This window comes from Lagenorhynchus albirostris, chromosome 15, assembly GCF_949774975.1.
Source record: "Lagenorhynchus albirostris chromosome 15, mLagAlb1.1, whole genome shotgun sequence".
Classification (NCBI taxonomy): Eukaryota; Metazoa; Chordata; class Mammalia; order Artiodactyla; family Delphinidae; genus Lagenorhynchus; species Lagenorhynchus albirostris.
The window spans coordinates 51,181,213-51,205,231 of record NC_083109.1 but is presented as its reverse complement, the minus strand read 5'-3'; the positions used below and the strand labels follow the sequence as shown (position 1 = coordinate 51,205,231).

Genomic DNA, 24,019 nt, shown 5'->3' with positions numbered 1-24,019 from the left:
CACTAATCCCAGTGACCCCTCAAAAACTGGGGTCCCTCTTGCTGCTTTTTCCATCCAGCCTTCCCACACTCTACACACGTGGCCTCATCCTCGAAAGAGTCCTTGAGACAGGCTCTCCCATGGTTTCTTCCCACCATGCTTAAAAATGCAGCTCCACCCCCCCTTCCTTCCTCAGGCCCCTTGATCAAGGCCATGTCCCCTGCCTATCCACCCAGGCCCTGGGTCCCGGGAACCTTCTTTCCTGTACCTTCCCCACCTCCCCTCTTTCCTTCCCCTCAGCATTTCAACACCATAAAACAACTCAAAACTCTTTCCAGCCTGCTCTCTTTCAAAGATCTGTTCTCACTTCTCACTCACTGCTTGACCCTGTCATGTCTTTTACTCCCAGCTCTCCAGTGAAAATTTCACGAGGTCCCTGGCCATCTCACATTGCCAGACCCAGTGGATACTTTTCCTTCTGCATCTCGCCACATCTGTCTGCACAGTGGCTGACAGCACTGCTCCTAGAAAACTCCCGTGACCGCCACCCAGCTTCTTGCCCTGCACTCAGTCTCTTACTCTGCCTTCCCCTAAAGGCTGGTGGCCTCCAGAGTTCCTGTCTCCACACTATCCCTGGGGGCTCTTGCCCACTCTTCAGGGCTTTCAGTACCATCCCTGGTCCGGGGCCTTTCCACCCTGTCTCCAGCTCACATCGGCTCCCTGTTTGACATTTTCCATTGAAGGCCCCATGGACACCACTTTCCACGGCCAAGACAGTTCATGATCGACCTGCCCCCAAAGGCTTCCCCTTCTGTGTGCAGTGCCCACCCATGTATGACAGTGAGGCAAGATGGGCCACCACTCCCTCTCCTGGAACAGCCTCCCCACACCCACTCCTGCCCCCTCCAGGCTGTCCTTCACATTACAGAGTGGTCTTCTAAAAACCTAAGTCTGACCCCTGTTAGAAGCCTGCAGGGGTCCCCCGTTACCCTCCAGACTCCTGGGCCCAGCCCCTGCCAACCCTGCGGCTTCTCCTTCTCTCCACTACACAAGCCATGAGTGAACAACAGTCTCAGAATTCACTACACCCTCTCTTTGAATGCTTGCCCACACCTAGGATGCTTCACCTCTACCTCTTCAACTGCTGAACTGTTTTTTTCAGGACTTCTCATAGCATTTTGAGAGCTTATTCTGTGTGGGGGGCTATACTGGGTGTTTTGTTTTAATTGAGGTGAAATTCACATTACATGAAAGTAACCATTTTTAACTGAACAATTCAGTGGCACTTGGTACCTTCACAGTTGTGCAAACACCACTTCTATCTAGTTTCAGAACATTTCCATCATCCCCAAAGAACCCCAGCTCCCCCACCGCCAGTTAAGCACTCACTCGCCATCCCCCCACCCCACCTCCCCTCAGCCCCTGGCAACCAGTAATCTGCTTTCTGTCTCTATGGATTTACCTCTTCTGGACATTTCATATAAATGAAATCCTACAACAGACCTTTTGTGTCTGGCTTTTTTCACTGGGCATAACAAGGTTCATCCAGGTTGTAGCCTGTGTCAGTACTTCATTCCTTTTTATGGCTGAATAATATTCCATTTTGTGGATGGACCCCATTTTATTTATCCATTTATTTATCCATTCATCTGTTCATTGATGGAAACTTGAGTTGTTTCCACTTCTTAGCTATTACAAATGAAATTTTCTGTACAAGTATCTCTTTGAGTACACGTTTTAATTTTTCTTGGGTATATACTAGGAGTGGAATTGCTGCATCGTGTGGTAATTCCATGTTTAACTTTTCGAGGAACCGCCAAACTATGCTGAGCGTTTTACTCACATTCTGCATTGGGTCCTCACAATAACCCTGCCAAGGAGGAACCACCCCCTATTTTGGAGGCGAGAAAACTGAGGCTCAGAGAAGTAGAGTCATGTATCCAAGGGCACGTGGCTAGAACATGGCAGAACCCATCCTGCTGGGCTCATCCCTCCCCTGATCTCCCCCCTTCTGGCTGAGGTGACTACTTCCCAGGCAACCTCCGCACCTCATACATCCTCTTCATCTTCCTCTCTACGTAGAGGAGCTCCCCAGGGCAGCTCCACCAGGCTCAGAGGCAGCTCTGGGGAGTGGCAGATGGATATGTGGGCTTGGAAGCCTGGGAGAGGAAGAGCCCTGTGAACCCTAGCACCTGAAGGATGTCCGGAGCAGGATAAACCCTGAGAGCCTGAGAGCGGGAGAGAGAGGTGAGAGCAAAGGAGGTCTGGAAGACTCAGCCAGATGTCTGTGGGGTATCTGTGGCCCAGGGGGGCAAGTCCTGAGCTGTCTGCCTTTTTGTGGGGACTCTGGGTGGAGGGCTGCACATGTCCCATGCCTATGGGTAACTGAGAGACCAGGCCAGGCTCCATGCCCAGCCTGAGCAGCCCCAGCATCTCTGCTGGGCAGGAAGGGGAGATAGGACCCATGGTTGTTGATCCCTTCTTATGTACCAAGCATCAGCTGAGCACTTTACAGAGGTGACATCTTTGAGAAGATGGAAACCTTGGCAGCTATCATGCTTCATGCTCCCAGCAGCCCGTGAGGAGGGTACATTCGTCATCCCCAGTTTATACTTAAGGGGCTGGGCATCAGGGCTCTGGGGGGCTGGGAGGGGTACCAGGGAGTCCCTGAGCGGGCGCACAGCTGGTGGACAGGAGCAGGGGTTGCGCTGCTGCCAGGGGAAGGGGGAGGTTGCCGTGCAGCTGGGAAGGGGGCCAGCCCAGGCTGCAGTGAAGCAGCAGCCAGCTCTACTCCAGGCTGAGCCTCAGCAATTCTGCTGGCTCAGCGGCCCCTCCTCCTGGGATCGTCCTCGGAGGTCTGACTTCCTGGAGGGCTGCCCAAGTCCCACGCCTCTGCATCCTCATACCCCCAGCCAGAGTAGATGGCCTGCTGTGCTGCCCCCGTCCCCAGGCTGGGGGGACCCCAGGAAGATTCACATCTCTGTTTCCAGATGGACCCTCCCATCAGCCTTGGACTGCAGGCAGAGCTGCTGACCCATTTTCCAGATGAGGCAGCTGAGCTTAGGGAGCTTGTCCCAGGTTCACTGGGCTGGTGGGTAGCGGATCTAGAATTCCTGACTCCTCCTAGGGCGTTAGCCTCACTTACCAGGATGAATCTAGTAGACTCTGTACAGCTTTCTTCCCAGGTCTGTCCTCCAGAAGGTGGACCACACAGCAAGTTGCCCAAGCCTAGGTCTGAGGAGTGACTAAGGGCTACCTGTTTGTTGGGTAGAGTTGGAGCTGGAGCTGGAAGTGGGCAGAGAACGGAGGTGAGGCAGCTGGAGGCAGGGGCCAATTCATTTCCCAGAGCTATGCGATAATTCGCAACTAGAACTTGGCCTTTCAGTTCATGATGAAGGTGTATTTGTCAAGGTAGGATGACAGAATATATTTTATTTAATACGTCATTAGCATGATTTATAACATTTGAATACTTAGACATTTGGTGTGTGGGCCTCTGTTTGTACTCTTGCCCCAGCCCTGAAAATGTTAGGCTCAGGCCAGAGTGGTTTGCCTTAGCTAGCCAAAACATGAAAATAATGGTAAGGATAATAACTATCTTTTTTTTTTCTTTTGTAGTGTTTCCTGTGTGCTAGGCACACTGCTTGGCTCTGCAAACATGAAGATGAATAAAATGCAACTGCTACCCAGATGGCCCAGGTAGGAAGGCCCAAGAATATTACAATATCCACAGAAGCTATTTGCTGAGAACTTACTAAGTTCTGTGAGGTGCTTTATGAATAGCATCACAGTTAATCCTCAAATAATCTACTGAGAGGTATCATTCCCCCATTTTATGGAGGGGGAACTGAGACTCAGAAAGACAAAGTGACTGGAAAAACAAACCTGGTAAGAGGCAGATCTGGGACAAATGAAGAGGCCGATGTGGGTTCAAATCTCAGACTCATGACCTGGAGACTCTGGGACCTCAGGTGAGTCACTTGGCTTTTCTGAGCCTCACTTTCTTCATTTGTAAAAAGGGCACAGTAAGTCCAAGCTCATCTATGAAGTGACCAGCATGGTGCCTGACCCAGCAGGTGCCCAGGAATTGGTCACCATAAAGGGTGGGGGGAAGGGCCCTTGTGTTTAGGGACCCCTGTGGGAGCCCAGCACAGTGGGAGGCATAGGCTTGCTCCCTAAATTTCACAGAAGAGTCCACGGAGGGGACTGACCAGTTGTCCAGATCAGGGACTCCCAGTGCCTGCTGCTTGCCCTCCTCCACACTCTGGCCACCTTCTTCCTGGACCAGCTTGATGGCCTGGGCCATAGGGAGATTGGGGGGTGTCCAGCCATCATATGTGTGAACCTTCCCAAGGTTCTAACAACTTTGCCTGGTTGGGGTGATGATATGCCCCTCCCTGCAAATGAGGAAACTGAACCTGGGCCAGGACACAGACCCCAACCAGTCTTTCTCTAGAATGCTGCAGCCATGACAAGGTGAAGACCGGAGGCTAAGACCCAGGAGGTCAGAAGGGAGAGACCTCTGGATGTGTGGGGGGTGGGTGGGGGGAGGGTGAGTGTCAAGTAGAACAGTTCCCTGTGGGGCTGCCAGAATCTGTGCCTGGAGACTGGGGGTAAGCAGGCTTCTGTGGGGTTCATACTGCTGCTGGGCAGGGCTGTAACCCCATTGGTGCTGCGAATGGGGGGACTGAAACCCCCTGGGTGGTAGACCTGAAGAGTTACACCCCAGTTGGTGCTGGGGATGGGGGAGCCGAGCCCCTCTTAGTGGTAAGTGTGAGGGGCTGAACCCCAGTTGGTGCTGGGCAGGTGCACTGAGGTTGGGGTTCGACTGAGGAGGGGGCGGTGGGGGGTCGCCTAGCATTGTTTGTGGAGAGAGCCAGAGGTTGCAGGGCATGAAGGTGCAGTTGCGGGAGGGGGAGGGCGGGTTCCCTGACACCGAATTCATTATTGGGAGATTCCTCTTCACAGTCCTTCGACACCTCCCACGGGAACCACGGGCCAGAAATGTCTGACAGCCCCCGGCGGGCCGGCTTCTGTGCCGCCGATGCCCGGGTATCTCCATGCCCAGGTCCCCGCCCGCCCACTGCCTGAGTCCCTCCCCCCGTGGGTCCCGCAGCCTCTGGAAGCCTCTCTCAGGCTCTGCCTGGCGCCGCCGCCGACTCGGGGCTCAGTGTCCGGCCCCCCGGCGGCTGCTGTCCCTAGCCCCTGGCGGTCGCCGGGGCCGCGGGGGGTCCGCAGAGGCCGGGCCTGATCCGCGCGGCCCGCACGTGGGGAGGGGGCGTCTCGGGAGGACGGGTCCTAATGTAGGGGCGGAGCCAAGGAGTCGGGCGCGCGGCCGGCGCGGGCGCACCGAGGTCAGCGGCCGCGGAAGGGGGACCCAGGCGTCCGGGAGGTGGCGCCAGGTGCCGCGCCCCCACCCAGCTCCCGCCGCCGCCGGCCCCCGCCCCGCTCCCGCCGCCGCCGGCCCCCGCCCCCGGGCCGCCCCCCGCCCGTGACGCGCTCCCCGCCCCCTCCGCGCCGGGAGACCGAGACCGAACCGAAGCCCGAGGACAGCGAGGGGCGCGGGCGGCGGAGGAGGCTGCGGGGGAGGGAGGAGGATGCGGCGGGTGCCGTGGGGCCGCCGCCGCCTCTGAGCCGCGCCGAGCGCACGGAGCTCAGCCGCGTCGCTGCGGCCCCGGTCGCGCCATGGGGAAGGAGCAGGAACTGGTGCAGGCGGTGAAGGCGGAGGACGTGGGGACCGCGCAGAGGCTGCTGCAGAGGCCGCGGCCCGGAAAGGCCAGTGAGTGCGGGGGGTACGGGGGGCGCGGAGAGCGGGCGCGAGCCGCGGCGCGCCCCGGGGCCGTCTCCAGCGCCGAGCCCCCCACCCCGCCCGGTGCAGGACGGGGAGGGGGATGCTGTCGGGTCCCCGGGGGCGGGGCGGGGCCAGCAGTGCCCAGACCCTCCGTCTGCGCCCCCCGCTGCCAGCACTGAAGGAGGGGCTGTATCGAGTGCCCGGTCGTCACCTGAGCCCCCCAGCGGGCACCTGGCGGCACCCACCTTCCAGGCCGCAGGCATTCGCATCCCTCTCTCCTGCCTCCGTTCCCCTCCCTTCCCGGGCTGCGGGCTGACAGCTGGAGGTCTCTTCTGGGCCTTTAAAGGGCGAGGCGGATTCCCCCCCACGCCATGGAGAGAGGGAGGGACCTCTTGCGGTAAGGGGAGACCACAGGGCTGACAGTCTCTGTCAGACCCCCGCCCCGCCCCATGTTTAATAACGTGCTTAGCAGGAAGGGGGGGTGGCAGGACCATGCTGGGGGTGTGGCTGCCCAGGCATGGCCGGCTGGGGGCCATTTACTGAAGGGGGAGCAGAGGCCCAAGGTCGCCCAGCCCAGGGCAGGCTGAGTTCGAGGTAGGTGCAGACCCTGGTCCTCTCTGGCTTCCCTGCTGGAAAATGAGACTGGGGGGGGAGGGGGTCTCCCACTGGCCATCCTGGGCTTGTTCTGTGGGGGTCCCAGGGGATGGTTGGAAGCTTGGTGCCCTGATCCCAGGACTCATCCCAGCTCAGCCTGGAGCCTCCCCCGGGGACTCTGGAGATGGATGGATGGGCGTGTGGACCAGCCGCGTGTGTGACTGCGCATGTATGGCCGTGTCAGTGTGTCAGGGCACCTGTGCGGGCGCGGGCAGGGCTCTGCTGGGTAGCAGGTGGGGTCTGGGTGCCCCGACTCCCCATGCCACCCCCTGGGACTGTATGTAAGCCAGGGAGGTACCCTCCCATCTCTCCAGGGGAGATGCTGAGAACTGAGACAGCCTCTGGGGCAGGTGGGGGTAGGTCCTTGAGCCCCAGGAGGACCCCTCCCACTGCAGCCCCTGCCTGGCTGCTACTATCTGCTCTGTGCAATTAGAGAGCTACACATCTGTGCCTCGCAAGAACACATACACAGGTGGGCCCTGCCTTCCACACCGGAGGCCCAGGGATAGTCTGCCAGTTAGGGCTGGCTTCAGGGCCTCAGTGTTCAGAAAGGGAGGACTTTCAGGCAGAGGCAACCTTAGCTGAGCCTCAAAAGCAGGCTCAGGGATTGAGAGGTGGAAGGCAAGGCAAAGTCTTCCACCTAGTGGCCATCGACCTTGGGCACAGGCATCTCCAGTCTCTGGGCTTCAGTCTCCTCATCTGTAGGATGGGGACGTTTGTGGTCCCTGCTTCGTAGCATTGTTGTAAGGACAGCGAGTACACGCATGAAGCTCAGGCACTTAGTAAGTGCTCCGGAAGTGCTAACTGTGGCCATTCCCTAGACGGCCCAGGGCGGTGCGCCAAGGAAGTGGGGGGCATCAGATTTGGGGACTCCTCCCCCCTTCTACTCTGGCCATCTGGGGGAGGTGTGGGGACCTTTACCTCTACCTGTGTCTCCGCCTAGATCTCTGCATTTGACCCTGCATGGCCTGGTCTCTGGGTAGGAGAGACACCTGCCCTGGCACCCGAATCTGGGCTCTCTGACTCACAGGGGCGGGCATAATAAATCAGATGGAGAAATCCCTCCATGAATTAGCTCGGTTGTCATGGCAACACTGGCCTGCTTTGGAGTAAGATGTATTTTGATTCAGCAAAGTACAGCTGGAGTTTGGGCCATGGGGTAGGGGCATCCAGCGGTGCTCCCTGGGGCCCCCAACTCCAGAGGTGTTCCCACGATTCTTGTTTCCACAGTCTCCTCCCTGTGCTGACACCTTCCCTTCACCCCACACCCCAGTGACACCCCAGGCTCTGTCAGCACCCCTATCCTGCCTGAAGGGAGCCTCCACTTACAGGCACAGGCACCGTCACCCTTAGCAATCATCCTTGAAGTGAAGAAGAGACTGCCAGGGAGAGAAAATACTGGGGTGGAGGTTGGTCTTCTGGGGTGTGGGCAGATACCCTGCCCTTCCTTCGGGCCCAACCTCCCCTTTCTTCCATTTCACTGAAGACTACGGCCAGCACTCCTGTGCTCAGTCACCTTGGCCCACTAAGAGTTCCCTTCCAGCGTCTGGCTCAGAGCTGCCTGCCCTGGGGGATTTGAGAGGGTGCCTTTCTATGCTGGAGGCCACAGGGCTCAGCCAATCTGAGGTGGGAGCAGAGGAGGCCAAGACCACGTCCCTGTAGGAGACAGATGTGGCTCTGTGGAGGTGGCTTGTGGGTGGCTTCCGTGGTTGGAGGAGCATCTTGGCAGAGGGGTGGAGGGAGGCCACAAGGGTAGAGTGGAAAAGGGTCTGGGGTGGGCTCCCCTCAGGGCCTCTGCAGCTGGAGTTTGGAGGTGACTTCAAAGGTAGGGGTAGGTCTTCCCTGGTGGCGCTGTGGTTGAGAGTCCGCCTGCCGATGCAGGGGACGCGGGTTCGTGCCCCGGTCCGGGAAGATCCCACATGCCGCGGAGCGGCTGGGCCTGTGAGCCGTGGCCGCTGAGCCTGCACGTCCGGAGCCTGTGCTCCGCAACAGGAGAGGCCACAACAGTGAGAGGCCCGTGTACCGCAAAAAAAAAAAAAAAAAAAAAAGGTAGGGGTAGTATCAGGAGAGCAATTAGAGGGCTGGGGTGATAGGAGACCGGAGAGCCCAAGTCATGGGGGCGGTCAGGGGCAAGGCATATGCACTATGACTGATGGCAATCTGTAGGACTTAGTGCCCTTGTGGAAAAGGGAAAGGGGCTCCTGGGGCCTTCAGCTTATCCCCACTTTCCCTCCTCTCTCCCACCTACCCAGGCCCCTGAAGCCGTGCTCTGCTCCAGCTTCATTCAGGGCACCTGTCTCCATGAGGTCCAGCCCCCCAGCCCCAGGCAGGCTGAAGTTCTGGGACCTTCCCGGGTGTCCAGTGTCCCCATGGGAATTGGGGGTGCTTCAAGACCTCAAGCCCCCCTTCATCCAATTCCAGTACTTTTCCTCTTTGAGGAGACCAGTGGCCGGAAGGGGGGCGGGGAAGATGACCTTAGCAAGATGCTCCTTCTCCTGTGGGGAGTGATCCCCTTCTGGATGGAGACACCCTCTCCCCACTGGTGTCTGTGTCACTTCCTGGGCCTCAATCTCCAGCCCCTCTGAGATTTCAGCACCTGCAGCTGTGACTGGGCAAGCAGGTGGGCCTGGCCTCGGGCGCCACTCAGAGCACCTGGCTCCGTAGCTGCCTGGGCACCCTGGCTGCGGGAGGGAGGAGAGCGAGCTGGCCTGGGAAGTCTTGTGGGGAGAAGCTGAGAACTGGCTACATGGGAACTAAGAAGGGTGGGGGGCAGCAGACATTAGAGTTGGGGGGCAGAGCCTTTTGGTGGGGGAATGTGCTGAGGGTGGGCTTGAGCAAGGCAGGGGTGCTTGGGGACAGCGATGCCTGGGCTCCCTTCAGCTTTACGACAAGGGACCGTGGCAGGCCCGGCCGCATAATCCACAGAGCCCAGCGCAAAATGAAAATGGTGGGGGGGTGACTTGTCCAAAAAAATAATAGGACTTCCCTGGTGGTCCAGTGGTTAAGACTCCACGCTTCCACTGCAGCGGGCGCGGGTTCAATCCCTGGTTAGGGAAGTTCCGCATGCCACAAGATGGGGCCAAAAAAACCCCCCAAAAACAAACAAAATAACAATCTCGCGACAGCAGAGCATCCAGCCAGGTGTGGGGCTCTTCTGAGTGGTTGCACAGGTGACACACTTGAAGCCGGCTCTGGCAGGTGGACAAAGTGTGTGGGATGAGGGTACAGTTCAGTCACCAGTTACTGAGCACTGTGTGTGCACCTGGTACTGTTTTAGCCAGCAAGGATACGGCAGTGAGCAAAATAGATAAAAACCATTGTCCTCTTGGAGCCTGTAATTTAGTGATGGAGATGGACAATAAACAAGATAAATGGTGGTATGAGGGCTAAAGAGAAAAATACAACAGACACGAGATGGGAAGGGGATTACCGTTTTCTTTATTCTTTATTATTTATTTTTTGGCCACACCGCACAGCTTGCAGGATCTTAGTTCCCCAACCAGGGACTGAACCTGGGCCATGGCAGTGAAAGTGCCAAGTCCTAACCACTGGACCACCAGGAAACTCCCAGGGGATTACCATTTTAGATGGGGGAGGAGGCTTTGACAAGCAGGTCTTAGATAGAGACCTGAAGGACATGAAGAGGGAATAATGGGGATAATTGAGAGAAGAATGGCTCACACACACACACACACACACAGCATGTGCAAAGGCCCTATGGCAGGGGAGACAGGTGTGTTGGAGTGCCATCAAGGAGGCTCAGGTGGCTGGAACAGGGGTGAGGAGGAAGTCGAAGTGAAAGGAGGGCTGCATCATACAGGGCTATTGTCCGGCTTTGACCTCCAACCCCATTGAGACAGGAGCAATGGGACCGGACCCATGTTCTAACGGGGTCTCCCTGACCTCAGTGGGTATGGAGGATGGACTGGAGGGGGCAGGGTGGAAATGGGGATGCCAGGGGGAGGTGATGGCAGTGGTCCTTCGAGGGATGCTGGCCTGGCCCAGGGTGGTGATGATGGTACTGGTGAGAAAGGGTAGGATTCCAGGTGTGCTTTGAAAGTGTCTTGAAAGTAGAGCCAACTGGATTGACCGATGGAGAAGTTATAAGGGCTCAAGAAAGGACCCAGGGCTGCCTACAAGGTTTTTCCCTGGACCACCACGCGGAAGGAGGGGTGGCACTGCTGCCAACTTAGACAGCCGGTAGCATCAGCCAAGTGTCTGAGGCGGGGGGAGGGGCAGGGGAGTGGAGATGCCTCTTGTCCTGGAGCCTCAGCTCTTCGGCTCTTCACCGGAGAAGCCCCTTGCTGGGGAGGGTGGGGTGGGATTCCTATAGGGCTAGTATTAGGAACTGCCACGTGCTGAGCTGACTCTGTGTCAGACCCTTCATGTGTTGTCTGGAGGCGCCCTTAGGCCTGTGAGGCTGGCCCTGTTAGACCCTTCGAGCTCACAGCCAAGGCCTCAGGGCTAGTAAGGGGCAGAGGGAGGATTTGAATTCAGGCCCGTCTGACTTTGTGGGCCATTGGGGGACCCACACCCTATATCCAAAAGCTGAGAACTGAGGCCGGAGCAGCCGGGGCTGCTGTTGGTCACAGAGCAGGCCCTGCAGCAGCCCCTCTGTGACTCGACTCCCTCAGCCCCCTGCCCCCATCCCTGTCCTGAGCCTGGACAAAGGGGCTTCTGTCCTGCCAGCCCCTCCCTCACAGAGTGACTGACCCACAAATGGTTTATGTAATCGTGGCCCAGACAGGCAGGGGATTGGCCCGAGTCCGGCTGGACCTGAGCCCACGGGGTGGGCATCGGTGGGCTCCCCTCCTCTGGCAGGCGGCTGGTGGAGGCCAGGACTGGGGACGCCCCGGGAGGAGACTGGGACCCCCAAGGGAGGGCTGGAGCCCCTCGGGCTTCAGGCGGGCTGACCCTGGGGCCTGCGCATGCCCCCATAGATGAGGGGGCCATTGTAATGTGGTTGCTTGGAGGCACTGGCCCACTTGCCTGCCTCCCCATCCTGCCCTGCCAAATGGGGCTCATCTACACAGGCCAGGCCCAGGGCTGGGAGTTGGGGGAGGCTGAACCCTGGAAATGCAGATCTTCCCCAGAGATACCCCCATTTCCGGGTGTTCCAGCCTTCCTGGGCCACCCCCGGCCCCATCTGGGTCCTTCTGAGAGACAGATTGGGCTGGCTCTCTCCCTCCCACCATTGGCAGGTGCTCAGCCAGCGTCTCAAGGGAGGGGGGTTCATGTGCACATGTGTGCGCCTGTGTGGGTGTACAGCCCTGGCTTCTGTTCCCAGACAGGGACAGGGCCTATGAACCTCCCAACGTCTTAGTTCAGTGGGAAACCAAGGGCCAAAAGCTGGTACCTGATGCTGAGTGCTGGAAACAGGGTTGAATGAATGAACGTTTCTAGACTAAAGACCTAGATAGCTTTGGCTCTGAGCCTGCCAGGGAGCTAGCCAGCCGCTCTCTGCCTGCTCTCTGTCTAGAGGGGGCTGGGACCCAGGTAGGCCTCAGTAGGGGCTGGACGGAGCCTCCCTCACCATGTCTCCTTCCCACCCCAGAGCTCCTGGGCTCCACCAAGAAGATCAATGTCAATTTCCAAGACCCAGATGGGTGAGTTCTCAGCCCGGGGAGATGTCAGTCTGGTATGGGGGTCAAGGACTCCTGGGGAAGGCAGGTTGCCCGGCTCCTTGCCCATACATGTCTGTCACCTGTCCCAGCTTTTCTGCCCTGCACCACGCAGCCCTGAATGGCAACACGGAATTGATCACCCTGCTGCTGGAGGCCCAGGCTGCTGTGGACATCAAGGACAACAAAGGCAAGGCCTGTCAGGGACCTCAGAGCCAGAGGCAGGGGGTCAAGGTCAAAATTGGGGTCCCTGGAGGCCAGGATGGCCCCTCAACTGAGGTCTCAGCCCCGGGTCTTGGTCTGGGTTGAGGCAGGTTCTCATGGGATCAGCGTCCTAGAAGTCAGGGTTGGGTTCAGGGTCAGGGGCTAGCTCCCAACCGCCCCCTTGCCCCCAGGCATGCGGCCGCTACACTATGCGGCCTGGCAGGGCCGGAAGGAGCCCATGAAGCTGGTGCTGAAGGCAGGCTCAGCGGTGAATGTCCCGTCTGATGAGGGCCACATCCCCCTGCACTTGGCGGCCCAGCATGGTCACTACGACGTGGTAAGGACCACCTCAAGGGTGACAGGGTGCCTGGGGCAGAATGAGCCCGACGGATGCATTGGGCCTGACCACACCCTGTGGTCCCTGCAGTCTGAGATGCTGCTCCAGCACCAGTCCAACCCGTGCATGGTGGACAACTCGGGGAAGACGCCCCTGGACCTTGCCTGTGAGTTCGGCCGCGTTGGGGTAAGTCTCCCCAGGGAGCTGAGTGGGACTCCAACAACTCCTGGGGTGGGAATGGGAGACAAACTGCAGCTCCCCACCCCATTCCTGGGCCCCCCTACTCTGACCCCTCCTTCCAGGTGGTCCAGCTGCTCCTGAGCAGCAACATGTGTGCGGCCTTGCTAGAGCCCCGGCCAGGGGACACCACCAACCCCAATGGCACCAGCCCCCTGCACCTGGCAGCCAAGAACGGCCACATCGACATCATCAGGTATGGCCGTGGGGAGGGGGCGGGGTAAGGGGCACCCAGCCTTGGGGTTCCTACTCCTGGCTTGGCAATAAGACAGGAGCAGCCAGGGAGCCATGGGGATGTGGTGAGGTCTCTGGATACGAAGGATGCCTCAAGCCGCCCACATAAAGGATGTACTGGAGGGGGGTGGGGAGTGGTCTTCTATAGCCCCACAGCCTGTGCCACTTGCTGGGTGACCTTGAGGAGACTCTTAACTTCTCTGAGCCTCAGTTTCCTCATCCTTAAAGTGGGCATCGCAGCACTGCCTACACTAGGATGAGACGAGATAGGAGTGTGAAGGGTTAACACAGGGAGGGGTTGTCGGGGATGTGGGACAGGGTTAGCTCATCCTCAGCCCCCAGGAACTGGAGCCCGGCTTGGGGGTGCTGGGGCAGAGGGCTCTCTGTGCAGGGCCCTGCCTGCTCCTCCTACCTCCCTGTCAGACTCCTCCTCCAAGCTGGCATTGACATTAACCGCCAGACCAAGTCCGGCACGGCCCTGCACGAGGCCGCACTCTGTGGGAAGACGGAAGTGGTTCGGCTGCTGCTCGATGTGAGTTAGGGGCCAGAGGGAGCTGGGGTCAAGTGGGGGTGTAGGGGGCTCCTGAGAGTCCTCACCCTCTGGCACATACAGAACGGGATCAATGCCCACGTGAGGAACACCTACAGCCAGACAGCCCTGGACATCGTGCACCAATTCACCACCTCCCAGGCCAGCAAGGAGATCAAGCAGCTGCTGCGAGGTGGGCCCGGGCGGGGCAGGGGGGCAGGGCTGGGGCCTGGGCCAGGCCGGCTCACAGGACTGGGGGGTCTGCCACCTCCTGTGTCCCCAGAGGCCTCGGCAGCCCTGCAGGTCCGGGCAACCAAGGATTATTGCAACAATTACGACCTGACCAGCCTCAACGTGAAAGCCGGGGACATTATCACAGTAAGGATGGCCTGGGGCTGCTGGAACAGGGATGAATGGGACCTGGGATGCTCCCCGCAACACCTGGCAGCAACTGGGGGGTATGAGCAGGAGGCCAAGGCCACCTACCCACTTGACATGGAGGGGTGTCTCCCTGAGCATGCTCCTCCCACCGTATCTGACCAGGTCCTCGAGCAGCATCCAGACGGCCGGTGGAAGGGCTGTATCCATGACAACAGGACAGGCAATGACCGTGTGGGCTACTTCCCTTCCTCCCTGGGCGAGGCCATCATCAAGCGAGCAGGCAAGTCCCACCTGGGGATGGGCTCGCGGGCCAGAAGGAAGCAGGTGCACGGCGTTTTGGGTGGTAGGGCAAGGATTGTCAGCTCTAGTCATTGCTAGGTGTGGGGTCCAGAGTGTGTCTTGCCAGCTGTCTCCTCATCAGCGTCCCCAGACCCACTCCTTCATGTATTCAACAGACATTGCATGCCAGGCACTAGGAGTAGATGGACGTCATTCTTGCTCCCAAGGAGCTTGCCCTCGGGGAGGGAGGGGAGAAGGGAACAGTAAAATAAATGTGGAAGGAAACGTACCAACCAGTGACACAGAGATTGCAGATGGAGACCCACTTTAGACAAGTGTGGACAGAGAAGACCCTGAGAAGTGGGAGGGGCTGGCCACAGGCAGAGCATTCCAGGCAGCAGGAACCACACGTGCAAAGGCACTGAAGCAGGACAGAGTGTGACTGTGTAAGGGTCCAAAGGAGCCCAGTGTGGCTGACTTGGTGACAGAGAGGGAGGGGGTGCAGGATGAGGCCATAGGGCCATGGAATGGCTTCAGATGGGGGACTGGTGTGATTGGTTTACCCCACAGAGAGGATATGGAGATTGACAGGCCGGGTGAGAGGGCAGAGGGGAGCCAGTTAGGAGGTGTGGCCAATCCACCCAAGGTCATCGAGTTCCCTGGGGTGAGGAGCCTGGACCCAGGCTCCTGGGGGCCTCCTCCCTCCCCCTGCTCCCCAGGCACAGAGGGGTTTGCACTCTCCTGCAATTCCCTACTCCCACCTACAGGACCACAGGATAGCCTGGCCTGCGCCCCTCTCTACCATGCTCTCTTGCTCTCAAATGTCCAAGGTTGGGAAGGGCCTTCTGAGGGTCGCTCAGCTCCTCGAACACAGGGCAGGAGGAGGCTGTACTGACCCCCCAGGCACGTGTGTGTCCAGCCTCTGCTCTGCGCAGACTTGGGGGCCAGGCCAGGGGATGCCCCAGGCCTGGGCCAGTCCAGGATTCAGGGAGACTGTGCTTGGCCAGCAGGTTCCCGAGCAGGCGCCGAACCAAGCCCACCCCAGGGATGCAGCTCAGCAGGGCCCTCTGCACCTCCCGAGGAGATCTGGGTGCTGAGGAAGCCATTTGCAGGTAGGTGGGGGCCTCTGGAGGGTGGTGGTGGTGGCACTTCTGCAAGGCAGCACCTGGGCTATGCAGGTCTGGCACTAGCTGATGCTGCTCCCTCTTGCTGGCAGGCGGGGACCGCAGTGGCAGCTTGAGCAGTGTGGCCAGTGGCCGGAGCAGCGGGGGCCACACCCTGCACGCAGGCTCTGAAGGGGTCAAGGTAGGTGGGTTGGTGGCAGGACCAGGATGGCCTGTGTCTAGAGCAGCACTGGCCAGCCAGCCTGTCTGGGTTGCAGCTCCTGGCCACGGTGCTCTCCCAGAAGTCTGTCTCCGACTCCAGCCCCGGGGACAGCCCTGTCAAGCCTCCGGAGGGCTCTTCAGGTAAGAGCAAGGACACAGCACTGCTGGCCTGGCCGGGAGGTAGCCCCCAGGCAGTCATTGCCCCACCATACCCTCTCGTCCCCAGGTGCCACCCGGTCCCAGACTCCAGTGACCCATGCCGGGCAGGTCTATGGGGAGCAGCCATCCAAAAAGCTGGAGACAGCATCGGAGGGCAAGGTACAAGGCCTGGGCCGGCTGCAGGTGGGGGGGGCACCCAGGGCAGCCTGCCTGGCTTGGCCGCAGCACGGCCAGGGCCCTTGACAGGCCGGGCCCGTCCTTCTGTTGGTCTGTCAGTCTGTGTGTGTAGCTGTTGTCTCTTGTACACGCCGTGCGTGTAAGCTAGTGTGTCTAGGAAGTGTGACAGAGGTGTGAGGTGAGTGGGGGTGTGTTTGTGTGGCTGGTGTGATTGTGATGCGGGCACATGTGCACATGTGTGTGTGTGTGGAATGGCATGGATGTGAGTCAAGCCAAGGCGTGTATGTGGGTGAGACAGGTCCTGTGTGCATGCACCTGCGTGCTAGGGCGGGCGTGAGCTGCTGGCTGAGTCCTCCTGCATTCCTCTGGGTAGAGCCCACCTTCTGGGGTGTAGAGGGGAAGCACTAAATTGCCCCGCCTGAGGCCCCATTCCCAGAGCCCCTCACACGGGGCCACACTGCAGGGTGTCTCTGGTCCAGGAATGGGGGGGACGGTCAGGGAGGCCTGTGATGTGGACAGCAGCTGGACCCTCCTGGTGGAGATCACAGAAGGAGGCCGAGGTGCTGGACAGTGCTCAAGACAGCGGCACCCAGGACCACAGAGCGAGGAGGAGCACCCGGGCCAGGCTGACGGGGCCTGGCTGCAGACGGCCCAGCGGACAGCAGATTGCACTGCGTGGTCTTCAGCTGAGCAGAGAAGGAGGCGCCGCGGTGGCTGGGGTGCATGCCTGGCGGGGGAGCAGGCGGGCAAGCCTGCAGCGGGTGCCTTGTGTCTTCCAGGGCGCCGAGGCTGTCAGCCAGTGGCTTGCCACGTTCCAGCTGCAGCTCTACGCCCCCAACTTCATCAGCGCCGGCTATGACCTGCCCACCATCAGCCGCATGACCCCTGAGGTGAGCTGCCCGAAGGCTATCTACCAGCTGACCCAGAGATGGGCCCCCAGCCTCTGCTAATGGGCCTCTCCTCCACCTAGGACCTCACGGCCATCGGGGTCACCAAGCCAGGCCACCGGAAGAAGATCACTGCAGAGATCAGCGGCCTGAGCATCCCCGACTGGCTGCCTGAGCACAAACCCGTAAGGCCCCCTGCACCCCAGTGGCCAGTCCCAGGTTGGGCAGACAGACAGACAGACAGCCTGCCTCCCTGGCTACAGCCCACCCCTGCCCTCCGGGGAGTCCAGAGAGAGGAGAGCAGAGGATGACCTCTGTTTGTCCGTCAGAGGCACTGGGGCCTGCCTCCCTGGGGCAGGGGCAGGGGCAGTGGTGACCACCTCTGAGGGCTGTCAGGGCAAGGGGAGCCTGAAGCCTGGAGAGTCCCCATCTCCACTGTGTGTTCCACACTCAGGCAGCCACACAGGGCCACTGGAGCCACCCGGCACACCACAGCACTGCCCATCACACACCCACCCAGACACTGCAGGGGGCCATGGGGATGGGACGTGCTTGCACACACCCAGGCACATGTATGGGGAAGACGCTTGTGTGTGCTTCGGGTACCCAGCACGCGTATGCTAAATACATTCAAGGCACCCACTGGTGACTGCACACACTGGCTGACAGCCACACCAGCCGCGGCCCGTGCTGTCACGAACAGGCAGTCTGTGGTGGGACAGGCTCTGGGCTGGGAGAAGATGGGCCCAGGGCCTGTCACATCCATGCTGCCTCTCTGGGCCTTGCGCTGTGCTTTGGGCTCCCACCTGTCTGTGAGGGAGATGCCATGGCCACCGAGAGCCTCAGGGCTGTGGGTTGGTGACAGGTGGGTTTGTGCTCATCCACTCTGCCTCACCCCACTCAGTCAGCGGCTCAGGGGTCCTCCCAGCCAGCACGTCTGGGTCCCAGGGGCTTCACTTTGCTTGTGCACCCAAGGAGGTGACCGAGTGTCCTGTGTTGGTGCATGAGTGACATCCAGCTGGGAGTGTAGACGGGTGAATGCCATTCAGGGAGCCAGCCACCGGTGGTTCTGGGTGAAGACCATCACAGATATTTGCCAGGCGTGTGACGAGGCTGTGTGACGTGTGCCTGATGCTGGTGGGGAAGTGGTGAGAGGGCGTGAGCGTGACTCAGAGGGGTGTCAGTGCCCGTGGATGGCTGGGATGCAGGGTGTGTGTATACACGTATCTGGTCGGTGGTGCTGTGTATCTGTGTCCATGACGTGTGTGGTGTGTCCACGTGGATGCTGTCCCCATGGCTGCCTGGGCAGGTGAGGAAGCGCATTCTTCCGCCAGAAGTGCATTCTTCCCCCTCCCCCAAAGGGTATCCTGAGGAGAGAGTCACCCCTCTGTGTGTGTTTGCATATGTTCTCAAGTGTGTGTGAGCTGGCCTTGGGCTCCTGTCAAGGCTGCACTGTCTCCAAAGCTGACGCCTCGGGCCTGTCTGTTTGTCCTTCCGTCTCTCTGTGCCAGGCTGGCCCGGTGCCCTCTCCTCTGACAGCTCTGAGTAATAGGCAGGGTGTGGGCAGCCAGCTCGGGCTGCCCTCTGTGTCCCCTGCTCCGTAGGCTAACCTGGCCATGTGGCTGTCCATGATTGGCCTGGCTCAGTACTACAAGGTGCTGGTGGACAACGGCTACGAGAACATCGACTTCATCACCGACATCACCTGGGAAGACCTGCAGGAGATCGGCATCACCAAGCTGGGTGAGGCCCCACCCCGCCCCCACTGCCTCCTGTTCCCCGCCACCCTCCCTGGCCTGACCTGTCCCCCGCCCGACTCAGGACACCAGAAGAAGTTGATGCTGGCAGTGAGGAAACTGGCAGAGCTGCAGAAGGCAGAGTACGCCAAGTATGAGGGGGGACCCCTGCGCCGGAAGGTACCACAGTCACTTGAAGTGATGGCCATCGAGTCGCCGCCCCCACCCGAGCCTGCCCCGGCTGACTGCCAGTCTCCTAAGATGACCACCTTCCAGGACAGTGAGCTCAGCGGTGAGCTGCAGGCTGCCCTGACGGGCCCGGCTGAAGGGGCTGCCGCTGCCGCTGCCCCTACTGAGAAGCCCTCCAACCACCTGCCACCCACCCCAAGGGCCTCCATGCGGCAGGAGCCCAGCCTGGGTGGGCGGGCACGGCACATGAGCAGTTCTCAGGAGCTGCTGGGCGACGGGCCCCCAGGGCCTGGCAGCCCCATGTCACGAAGCCAGGAGTACCTGCTGGAGGAGGGGCCGGCCCCGGGTACCCCCCCCAAGGAGGCCCGGCCCAGCCGCCACGGCCACAGCGTCAAGCGGGCCAGTGTGCCCCCAGTGCCTGGCAAGCCGCGGCAGGTCCTTCCACCAGGTACCAGCCACTTCACGCCCCCCCAGACTCCCACAAAAGCCCGGCCAGGCTCCCCGCAAGCCCTGGGGGGGCCTCATGGTCCAGCCCCAGCCACAGCCAAGGTGAAGCCCACCCCACAGCTGCTGCCACCGATGGAGCGACCCATGTCACCCCGCTCGCTGCCTCAGTCACCCACACACCGTGGCTTTGCCTACGTGCTGCCCCAACCCGTGGAGAGCGAGACAGGGCCGGCTGCTCCGGGGCCTGCGCCTGCGGCCATGCCCGCGCCTGTGCCCACGCTGTGCCTGCCCCCTGAGGCCGACATGGAGTCAGGGCGGCCCAAGAAGCGTGCCCACAGCCTGAATCGCTATGCGGCGTCTGACAGCGAGCCGGAGCGGGACGAGCTGCTGGTGCCGGCCACGGTGGGGCCCTACGCCACAGTCCAGCGGCGCGTGGGCCGCAGCCACTCAGTGCGGGCACCTGCTGGCGCTGACAAGAACGTCAACCGCAGCCAGTCGTTCGCTGTGCGGCCGCGAAAGAAGGGCCCCCCCCCACCCCCACCCAAGCGCTCCAGCTCATCCATGGCCAGTGCCAACCTGGCTGATGAGTCAGTGCCAGATGCGGAGACTGAGGTGGCTGGGGCTGAGGACGGCCGGCTAGGGGTCCGGGCACAGCGCAGGCGGGCTAGTGACCTGGCTGGCAGTGTGGACACAGGAAGCGCTGGCAGCGTGAAGAGCATTGCAGCCATGCTCGAGCTGTCATCCATTGGGGGTGGGGGCCGGGCAGCCCGCAGGCCCCCTGAGGGCCACCCCATGCTTCGCCCCGCCAGCCCAGAGCCAGGCCGGGTGGCAACGGTGTTGGCCTCGGTGAAGCACAAGGAGGCCATTGGGCCTGACGGCGAGGTGGTGAACCGGCGCCGCACACTGAGTGGGCCTGTCACAGGACTTCTGGCCACTGCTCGCCGGGGTCCGGGAGAGCCAGGGGGGCCTGCAGATCACGGCCACGTTGTGGAAGATGGCGCTACCCGGCAGCGGCCTCGAGGTCCAGCCAAGGGTGAGGCGGGTGTGGAGGGCCCACCACTGGCCAGGGTGGAGGCCAGTGCCACGCTCAAGAGGCGCATCCGAGCCAAGCAGAGCCAGCAGGAGAATGTCAAGTTCATCCTCACTGAGTCCGACACGGTCAAGCGCCGGCCCAAGGCCAAGGAGAGGGAGGCAGGTCCCGAGCCTCCCCTACCACCACTGTCCGTGTACCAGAATGGAACAGGCACTGTGCGCCGCCGTCCGGCCTCTGAGCAGGCTGGGCCCCCAGAGCTGCCCCCGCCCCCGCCACCCGCTGAGCCCCCGCCCTCTGACCTGTTGCACCTGCCCCCGCTGCCCCCGCCAGACAGTGATGCCCGGAAGCCGGCCAAGCCACCTGTCTCTCCCAAGCCCATTCTGGCTCAGCCCGTGCCCAAGATCCAGGGCTCACCCACACCTGCCTCCAAGAAGGTGCCACTGCCAGGTCCTGGCAGCCCAGGTAGGTTGCAGGGAACCAGCTGGGGAAGGGCCCTCCTCCAGCTCCCCATGCCATGGTCTGAGGGGTTTTCCACTTCTTGGATTTGATGAAGGCCAGGTGGAGTGGGGTGGGAAAGTATCCTCAGACCCTCTCGTCCATCCACCCACTGGACCACTTCACCAACGAGAGCTGAGACAAGGGTGGATGATCCTTACATTCCTCAGCGAAGGAGACACAGAAACCCATGAATAGCAGCACCTGTGGAAGGAGGACAGGCCCACGATGCTGGAAGGCTAAGGGAGGATTCTGACCTGGCTGTAAAATGACCCAAGCACAGGAGGGAGGGGAGAGACTTCCAGGCAGAAGGATCAGAGGTGCAAAGGCCCTGTGGCATTCAAGCAACGGAAGGGCCGGTGTCTGCAACAGGCCACACCTGGAGGGGAATGGAGGTGGGGGGCGGACCGGGCGGGGTTTGGAAGCAGTGACCCAAGCAGGCCTGCACAGGGAAGCGCGCTCCCTGGCAGCCTCAGGGAGGCCGGGGGCGGAGGGCTGGAGCTGGAGCCCGGCGGCAGTGCAAAGGGCGTTATCTCTAATTCCGGGTTCGAGGCAGGGCGCCTGGGCAGGGCTTATGCCGGGATGGGCAGCGCGCGCGCCGCGCGACCTCCCACCCCGGTGCGACTCTCTTCTTCCCCGCAGAGGTGAAGCGTGCCCACGGCACGCCGCCGCCCGTGTCTCCCAAGCCGCCACCACCGCCCACGGCGCCCAAGCCGGCCAAGGCAGCGGCGGGGCTGCAGTCGGGCAGCGCCAGCCCGTCGCCCTCGCCGGCACGCCAGCCGCCTGCTGCCCTCACCAAGCCCGCCAGCACGCCACCCTCGCTGAGTGCCAGCCCGGCCAGGCCCCCGTCCCCCGGTGTGCCCGCGCTGCACGTGCCCGCCAAGCCGCCGCGCGCTGCTGCAGCGGTAGCCGGGCCCCCCGCCGCGCCCGACGGCGCCTCGCCGGGGGACAGCGCCAGGCAGAAGCTTGAGGAGACAAGCGCGTGCCTGGCGGCGGCGCTGCAAGCCGTAGAAGAGAAGATCCGGCAGGAGGACGCGCAAGGCTCGCGGTAGGTGCAGGACCCGGTCCGGCGTGGGCGTAGGTGGGGGGCTGTGCGCTCCCGCGGCGGGTGCACACCTGGAGGCTGGCCGGCGAGAGCGGGGCCGAGTTGCGCCGGGCCCGAGTTGCGCCGGGCACGGCCTGGCGTGGGCGGGGCTCTACGAGCTGCCCCAGTCCCCAACAGAGGCTACTGTGAGTGGGCAGGGGGCGGAGCGGGGCAGATGTGGGGAGTACGTGGACTGATCCGGCCCCGCCCCTGAATGCGGGGGCGTGGCCTCCGCGAGGGACGGGACTTCGCGCTGAATGGGCGGGACATGGGGGCTGGAAGTTCTGCGCTGACCCAGCCAGTTCACGCTGCGCCCGCCCCCAGCCCCTCGGCCGCCGAGAAGAGCACCGGCAGCATCCTGGACGACATTGGCAGCATGTTTGACGACCTGGCCGACCAGCTGGACGCCATGCTGGAGTGACGCGGCCGCCCAAGTTCGGCCCACCCGCGCCGCCTGGGCTCCGGCCCGCACACTGACCTTTACCTCAGGATGGGTACCTCTGGGGGCGGCGCGAGCGGGCAGGGCGGTGGACCAAGGGGGAGGGGTGCAGGGGGCAGCCTGCTAGGCGGCCGCGGGCACGAGGCGGGGGTGGGCCGTTCTGTCCAGACCCCGCACAAGCACAACTCCTGCCCCTGGGCCCAGCTTGGAGGACTGCCTGGTTGGTGGACCCAAGGGCTCTGGGCAGATGCTGCTGCCTTGTGGGTGCCCTTCCTTATCTGCTGCTCCCTGTGCAATAACTGCTGGGCCACCTGCCCACCCACCACCAGGCTCTGCCCGCTGTGGGTGGAGGAGGGGAAACTCCTGAACCGCCTGCCCTGAGTCCAGGTTGGGTCCACCCTGGGAGGCAGCGGGAGGGGGGCAGCTGCTGTAGCCCCCTCCCCAATCTGTGGCAGAGCACAGGCCTATGCCCAGCACAGAACTGCCCATTGGGGACCTCTGCCAACCACTCCAGCGCAGCACAAGGGGCTGGGGTTGGGCCCCCTGCCCCACTGCACCCCCCTCCCTAAATATAAGCTATTGAAGAGTATTAATTTATTGGGAATAAGCTGAGGCAGATTTCCCCAGAGAAACAAAAAGGTATAACTTTAACAAATATATATTTAAAGAAAGAAGAAATATTATTGATTCTATAGAAAACCATTTACCAACTGCAAGGACGCTGGAGTCCAGCTCAAGACAAAAGCTGTTAGAGGCCCCGGCCACCTGTCTGTGTATCCTTCCCTCCCTCTGTCCAGGAGTGGCCAGACCCCCGGGCCCAGTAGCACAAACAGGAGGCTGGGGTCTGGGGGAGGGGTCTGTGCTCCGCCAGGGCCTTCCCTCTGCTCTCTCTCCTAACTTCTCTGCATCTGAAGAACTTGAAGGATGTGCCTTGCTCGCCGCTGGGCTGTGTCATCCACGCCGTGGAGACAGTGGGGAGGGCTCTGCCTCTCCCATGGGTGCTGGTGTTAGGGTGCATCTGGGCTTCAGGGAAGCTGTGTGCACAGCGTGGTGAACGTGGGCGCGTCAGTTGGGTGACAGCAGTGGGTGCAGGGCATGCATGCCAGGCTGCGTGTGGTGCGTGTGAGGGTGTACCCAACCCTCCCTCCTTGGGGCCCTGAGCTGGCCCCACGCAGCCAGCCCACCCCCGCTCCAGTTCCTACAGACGCTCTGCTCATGGTCTGAGGCCGTGTTGTGTGGTCGTTCTCGCCTTCTTCCTCCGTCTCCCCACTCCAAAAACTACTGACTGGCCTCCTCTATCGTGTCTGCTGATCCACGTGTTGGGCACAACTTTGACATTTCTTAACAAAAAAGAGAATTAAAAAGCGCCGAAAACCAGCGATTGTGATTCGGGTGGGCTGAGGGGGTCTGCCAAGGTGGTGCCTGGGTGTGTGGGGCCCCTTCCAGTGGTCATGTGCTGGCACGTCCCCGGGTGGGTGGGCCTGGCCAGCTACCTGGCCTCTCCTCAGTGGGTGGCCCAGGCCAGGGCCAGCAGGTAGGGAGGGGGGGTCCGGGCAGGGAGCTACTGTCAGCTGTCAATAAACAGCAGAATATGGAGCTGCCTGGCTCACTTTTTTGGGGTATGTACATTGGGGCAAGTGGGGGGCTAGCCTGTTCCCGACAGGGAGGAGAAGTCACCAAGAGTGTACATCCTGGGGATATCAACAGGAGCCTCCTGTGGTCCCTGCCCAGCTTCCCACCCCAGCTTCTCTCACACTGGCTGCTGGTGCCTGTGCTCCCCAGTGTCCTCAGGTGGCCTCTTC

At 61.2% G+C, this 24,019-nt stretch overlaps 1 protein-coding gene across 3 annotated transcripts; it reads left to right on the top strand.

Moving 5' to 3' along the window:
- Positions 1-5,525: 5,525 nt before the first annotated feature.
- CASKIN1 (CASK interacting protein 1) lies at positions 5,526-23,813 on the top strand. Of its 3 annotated transcripts, XM_060124985.1 has the most exons (20): positions 5,526-5,758; positions 11,979-12,030; positions 12,138-12,235; positions 12,441-12,586; positions 12,677-12,772; positions 12,889-13,019; positions 13,481-13,589; positions 13,671-13,779; positions 13,870-13,964; positions 14,130-14,247; positions 15,257-15,358; positions 15,463-15,551; positions 15,628-15,712; positions 15,798-15,889; positions 16,687-16,797; positions 16,878-16,979; positions 18,399-18,537; positions 18,616-20,661; positions 21,337-21,742; positions 22,103-23,813. In XM_060124985.1, the coding sequence occupies exons 1-20, from the start codon at positions 5,665-5,667 to the stop codon at positions 22,197-22,199; spliced, it is 4,317 nt and encodes a 1,438-aa protein (XP_059980968.1). In that variant the 5' UTR covers positions 5,526-5,664; the 3' UTR covers positions 22,200-23,813. The 3 variants fall into 3 exon arrangements, with proteins under 3 accessions (XP_059980968.1, XP_059980970.1, XP_059980969.1); XM_060124987.1 differs by lacking the exons at positions 16,687-16,797; positions 16,878-16,979; XM_060124986.1 differs by lacking the exons at positions 16,687-16,797; positions 16,878-16,979 and having other exon boundaries at positions 11,904-12,030.
- Positions 23,814-24,019: the final 206 nt, after the last annotated feature.